The 6,290-nt window shown below is 52.1% G+C and overlaps 1 protein-coding gene across 1 annotated transcript; it reads right to left on the bottom strand.

Moving 5' to 3' along the window:
* Positions 1-219: 219 nt before the first annotated feature.
* Positions 220-6,038, bottom strand: chst7 (carbohydrate (N-acetylglucosamine 6-O) sulfotransferase 7). The gene is made up of 2 exons (XM_056413878.1): positions 4,662-6,038; positions 220-1,886 (listed from the first exon to the last, which is right to left on the bottom strand). The coding sequence occupies exon 1, from the start codon at positions 5,937-5,939 to the stop codon at positions 4,671-4,673; it is 1,269 nt and encodes a 422-aa protein (XP_056269853.1). The 5' UTR covers positions 5,940-6,038; the 3' UTR covers positions 220-1,886; positions 4,662-4,670.
* Between the last annotated feature and the right edge of the window lie 252 nt (positions 6,039-6,290).

Here is a 6,290-nt window from a genome sequence, read left to right on the forward strand (position 1 = left end):
TGTGTGTGTGTGTGTGTGTGTGTGTGTGTGTGTGTGTCTGTCATTGAACAGTGAATGTGTCGCCCTCTCCGTCCGCCACGGGTGAAGAATGTGAGCGTGTAAATATCGACAATGTAGAGCTCTGTTCCCCTGTGTGTGTGTGTGTGTGACGGTTGTCATGACATCTTTTCCATCGTTCCCTGAACACTTTAAAGGTCCTGAAGGAGTTTAAGGACTTCATTCATCTTTCTATTATTAGTTTTTTTTAATTAATAAGTCCAGAACGAGTCCTCCCTGCAGCCCGAAACCTACAAACATGGAAAGCTCTTCTTTAAAGTCGTTCACGCCTCATTTGCATATTAAATCAAAGATAACTGCCTTCATGTCGTCATCAGGTGTCAACAGACGTTGCTCTCGTTCCAGGGCGTTAGCGTAGCTTAGCACAAAGACTTGAAACGGAGGGAAACGGCTAGCCTGGTCACATTCTTGTCTTCAGAGGTTTACAGACCCCCAAAGTGTTTCAAACTACACACACGTCTTTTAAAGTCTTCTTCTTCCTCATCTTCTTCTGTTCTTTGTGACTGATTTATTTCAAAAGTAGCACTTTTAATGCATTTTTCCTGCTAAAGAAGTGTTTGTGCTTAGCTATGCTAAGCAGCTGTAGCTTCATGTTTCCCACACAGACGCATCATCTCTGCCAGGAAGCCGATGAGCTTATTGTTTAATAAATAACAGCCGCCCCCCCCCCCCCCCCCCCAAACAAGAACTCAAGTGGTTCCTCATGGTTCTCGGTCCTCCGGGTTTCATTCAGCTCCTCATAAATGTAAATAGTATATGAATAATTAGCCCCTCCCCCTTTATTTTATACACCCACCACACAGCATGCGTGGCCGTGTGTGTCCTCCAGTGAACACAATGAATACACAACAGGTGTGAAGAGGCAGGATTGCGTAACTGGGGGGGGGGGTGCTCCAAAGAGGAAATGAATCTGGTCTGTGAGCTGGAGGCTCATTTACATTCTAGCTGCAGACAGAGGTCTGGAGCACGGATCGAGTCCACTGAGGGGGGCTCTGGTCTCCTCCAGAGGTCAAGCGGGCTCACGGAAAACTGAACTGAAACACTTTTTTTTTTAAATAAACGAATATAAATATATATTTCCTCATGGTTCCTGCCAACATAAGTGCAGAGAAAGAAAAGATCCCTTCATGACTCGTCTGGAGGCCAGCTCGTGACCTCTGACCTCTACCTGTTGAAGGCCTGTGACTGGCTGCCTGGTTCACCACCATGTGACTGCATGTTAATAAACTATGCGCCACACTTGTTGTTGTTGTTCCAGGAGGCCGTGAGTATGTGGAATAAGATGTTATATTCTACAACGTGTGTGAATATGAGTTATAACACACACACGGTCCGTATAAATAGTTGTAAACGTTATTTCTTTGAGATGCGTTACAGAGCTTCTAGAGGTGAACATGTGATGCTGGCAGCATCCTGTGTGTGTGTGTGCGCGTGCGCGCGTCGTGACCTTCACGCCCATGTGAGTGTTCTGGCCGCCGGGCGCTGCAGCTGTCTGGATTCCTGAGGGAACAACTGCTCCTCAGAAGCTCCTCAGAGCGCCACACGGCCCACGCTGGTGTGCTGGTCCTGGACCCGGGTCCTGGTGGTCCGGTTCCCCCAAGAGGACCCGTGAGGAGGGATTAGTGCGACTAAGAGCGGGCCGGAGGTCTGAGTCCTCATGTCCTGCTGGTGTTAACACATGGGACCAATAAGCCCCCCCCCACGTTAACGTTCCTCTGCGTGTGATTGGCTGCTGGCCTCTCGGTCGTCTCCAGTTCCTCGGCCGAAGGAAAACATCCCAGAGCTCCTCAGCGGCCGCATTCCTGCTGCTCCTCCTCGTCACACGGCCGCTGCAAGAGAGGAGGAGGAGCCACGTTACTCTGGACCGACGCTCACCCCCCCGGAGAGGGTCTGCCTCTTTGTAGTCGTTTAGTCTCTTTGTAGTCGTTTAGTGTCTCTTTGTGGTCGTTTAGTGTCTCTTTGTAGTCGTTTAGCCTCTTTGTGGTCGTTTAGCCTTTGTGGTCGTTTAGCGTCTCTTTGTAGTCGTTTAGCCTCTCTTTGTAGTCGTTTAGTGTCTCTTTGTAGTCGTTTAGTGTCTCTTTGTAGTCGTTTAGTGTCTCTTTGTGGTCGTCTGGCCTCTTTGTAGTCGTTTAGTCTCTTTGTAGTCGTTTAGCCTCTGTAGTCGTTTAGTGTCTCTTTGTAGTCGTTTAGTGTCTCTTTGTGGTCGTCTGGCCTCTTTGTAGTCGTTTAGTGCCTCTTTGTAGTCGTTTAGTGTCTCTTTGTAGTCGTTTAGCCTCTTTGTAGTCATTTAGTGTCTCTTTGTAGTCGTTTAGTGTTTCTTTGTAGTCATTTAGTGTCTCTTTGTGGTCGTCTGGCCTCTTTGTAGTCGTTTAGTCTCTTTGTAGTCATTTAACCTCTGTAGTCGTTTAGTGTCTCTTTGTAGTCGTTTAGCCTGTTTGTGGTCGTTTAGTGTCTCTTTGTAGTCGTTTAGCCTCTTTGTAGTCGTTTAGTGTCTCTTTGTAGTCGTTTAGTGTCTCTTTAGTCGTTTAGCCTCTTTGTAGTCGTTTAGTGTCTTTGTAGTCGTTTAGCCTCTTTGTAGTCGTTTAGTGTCTCTTTGTAGTTGTTTAGCCTCTTTGTAGTCGTTTAGTGTCTCTTTGTAGTCGTCTGGCCTTTGTAGTCGTTTAGTGTCTCTTTGTGGTCGTTTAGTGTCTCTTTGTGGTCGTTTAGCCTCTTTGTAGTCGTTTAGTGTCTCTTTGTGGTCGTTTAGCCTCTCTGTAGTCGTTTAGTGTCTCTTTGTAGTCGTTTAGTGTCTTTGTAGTAGTCTGGCCTCTTTGTAGTCGTTTAGTGTCTCTTTGTAGTCGTCTGGCCTTTGTGGTCGTTTAGTGTCTCTTTGTGGTCGTTTAGCCTCTTTGTAGTCGTTTAGTGTCTCTTTGTAGTCGTCTGGCCTCGTAGTCGTTTAGTGTCTCTTTGTGGTCGTTTAGTGTCTCTTTGTGGTCGTTTAGCCTCTTTGTAGTCGTTTAGTGTCTCTTTGTAGTCGTTTAGCCTCTCTGTTGTCGTTTAGTGTCTCTTTGTGGTCGTTTAGCCTCTTTGTAGTCGTTTAGTGTCTCTTTGTAGTCGTCTGGCCTTTGTAGTCGTTTAGTGTCTCTTTGTGGTCGTTTAGCCTCTCTGTAGTCGTTTAGTGTCTCTTTGTAGTCGTCTGGCCTCGTAGTCGTTTAGTGTCTCTTTGTGGTCGTTTAGTGTCTCTTTGTGGTCGTTTAGCCTCTTTGTAGTCGTTTAGTGTCTCTTTGTGGTCGTTTAGCCTCTCTGTAGTCGTTTAGTGTCTCTTTGTAGTCGTTTAGTGTCTTTGTAGTAGTCTGGCCTTTGTAGTCGTTTAGTGTCTCTTTGTAGTCGTCTGGCCTCTTTGTAGTCGTTTAGTGTCTCTTTGTAGTCGTCTGGCCTTTGTAGTCGTTTAGTGTCTCTTTGTGGTCGTTTAGTGTCTCTTTGTGGTCGTTTAGCCTCTTTGTAGTCGTTTAGTGTCTCTTTGTAGTCGTTTAGCCTCTCTGTTGTCGTTTAGTGTCTCTTTGTGGTCGTTTAGCCTCTTTGTAGTCGTCTGGCCTCGTAGTCGTTTAGTGTCTCTTTGTGGTCGTTTAGTGTCTCTTTGTAGTCGTCTGGCCTTTGTAGTCGTTTAGTGTCTCTTTGTGGTCGTTTAGCCTCTCTGTAGTCGTTTAGTGTCTCTTTGTGGTCGTTTAGTGTCTCTTTGTGGTCATTTAGTGTCTCTTTGTAGTCGTTTAGTGTCTCTTTGTGGTCGTTTAGCCTCTCTGTAGTCGTTTAGTGTCTCTCTGTAGTCGTCTGGCCTCTCTGTAGTCGTCTGGCCTCTCTGTAGTCGTTTAGTGTCTTTGTGGTCGTTTAGCCTCTTTGTAGTCGTTTAGTGTCTCTTTGTAGTCGTCTGGCCTTTGTAGTCGTTTAGTGTCTCTTTGTAGTCGTCTGGCCTCGTAGTCGTTTAGTGTCTCTTTGTGGTCGTTTAGTGTCTCTTTGTAGTCGTCTGGCCTCGTAGTCGTTTAGTATCTCTTTGTAGTCGTTTAGTGTCGTAGTCGTTTGGCCTCGTTGTGGGCGGGGCTAACCCCTGAGCTCAGTACCCAGAGCTGCCTCCGCCCTGCTGCCCAGCTGCTGGTGACTACGGGCGCTCTATCCCTCACACAATGACCCCCTTCTTGAATGCAGAGTCTGACCCCCCCCCCACACACACATACAGCGCTGCCAGGCAGGAGCACAATGAGGCCAAGGAGTCGCTTCTCCCCACGACCCTGAACTTATCAAGAACTCTGGAGCGCCCAAATAAATGTACTTCCTTTAATGTGAGGGACCAATAAAAACACACATCGACAGGCTGATCTACAGAGACGATGACATCATACATCCATGAGAACAGTCAACAGGCGCCTGAGGACTACGGCTTCCCCAAAGGGTTCAGAGGTAAAGCTCCAGGTTCCTGTGTGAGTTGGAGAGGAACCCGGAGCTCACGACGCCTCACAGGGGGAACCGGCACGGCTCCGCCTGGCCTCGGCGGGAGAGGTCAAAGGTCAGGGGTCGGACCCGGCGCCACGGAGGTGGCTTCTGTGACGCCTCTTGGTAAATGCAGCGCTTACCTGGGCGCCTCAGGAGGCGGCGTCGGCGCCGCTCCTCCTGTAGCCCAGCTGCCTCATGACCTCGCTGCAGTAGGCCTCCACCTGGTGGATCTGCTCCACGCTGAGCCGCTCCCTCCAGGCGTAGATGGCCTCCTTGGCGTCCCGGGAGGAGATGAGGAACGGCCGGTCCGAGGAGTAGCCCTGGCCGCGCGTCATGTTCAGGGCGAACGCCTCCAGCGCCGGGGAGGAGGACAGGTTGGCGAAGCGGAGCAGGCCCTGCAGCTCCTCCTGGGGGTGCAGCACCAGGTCCTCGTAGCGGAGCCGCAGGTAGCTCCTCCTCAGCCAGGGCGGCGCGCTGCCCACCAGCATCAAGTCCCCCAGCCAGTTGTCACAGATGAGCTCCATGGCGCCGGACACGTAGCTCTCGGCCCGGTTGACCCGGTTGTTGGGCACCAGGAGCCGCTTGTACCGGTCCGTCTGCTTCTTGCTGCGCAGCACCTGGATGCTCTCCTTCACCAGGGCCTGCTTGGACTTCAGCCGAGAGTTGTGCACGGCCCGCGGGTCCCTGAACAGCTGCACGACCTGGAGGTCGATGGCCGGGTCTCTCATCAGGGGGACCAGCGTGCTCAGGTCCAGCACGCGCACCCCCTTGATCACCATCACCGGGTACTTCTTGCACTCGCGCTCCAGGTCCCGGATGTCCCTCTTTGGGCACTTGGCGCACCGGTCCTCCTTCACCAGCCCCACCTCGTGCCGCCGGTGCGCGGCGCACAGCGGCTCGGAGCAGATGACTTTGTTCATCTTCCAGCCGAAGATGAAGGCCGTGGTGACGTTCTGCGCGCCGGCGTACAGCCGCAGCACCGAGAAGTCGCACCGGTACAGCGCGCCCATCATGTCGCGCACGGCGCCCTGCAGGCTGCCCGCGTCCCCCGGGTACAGCGCCTGCCAGATGTGCCACATGGGCTCGTACAGGTAGAAGACGTCGGGGTGCTGGTTGAACAACTCCCCCAGGAACGAGGAGCCGGTCCTCCAGGTGGCGTGCAGGTAGATGTTGATCCGCGAGCGGCTCCGGTTGGCGGCGTGCTCCGCCGCCGCGTGGCCGCTGCCGTTCCCCCGGTCCCCGTTACCCCACAGCTGCGCCACGGTGTTCTCCAGGTCTGGACACCGGGGCTGTTGCTGCGGGTGTTGAGCGCGCTGCACGGATTTGTCCCGGTAATCTAACACGTACGGGATTAGCAGCAGTAACCCGGAGTATGCCAGGATGAGGACCAGGTACTTCTTATGTAACCGCCTCTTCATTTCCTCTGGCCGGGGCGGGGGGGCTGCGGCCGGCTGCTGCTCCGGAGGGTCTGCGGCGCGTAATGAGCTCCGCGGCGCTCCACGGCGAATTTATGTGTGCGTGAGTGTGTGTGTGTGTGTGTGTGGGGGGGGGGGGGTAGCCACGCCCCGCCCCGCCCCTTTTAAAGTGGAAACAAACGGATTCTTTGTTTTTAGTCTGTTCGCTGTGAAACACACGATGGATCACACAAAGCATGAAGAACCGTAATGTTGTAGTTATTTATGTTTGAAACGAGATACAAAACTTCGTAAAGTGAGCCGTTGATGTGAACTCCCGCAGTGGAAGCGGGCCTAACGGCTGCTTCCGGCCGG

This window comes from Pseudoliparis swirei, chromosome 5, assembly GCF_029220125.1.
Source record: "Pseudoliparis swirei isolate HS2019 ecotype Mariana Trench chromosome 5, NWPU_hadal_v1, whole genome shotgun sequence".
NCBI classification, from domain to species: domain Eukaryota; kingdom Metazoa; phylum Chordata; class Actinopteri; order Perciformes; family Liparidae; genus Pseudoliparis; species Pseudoliparis swirei.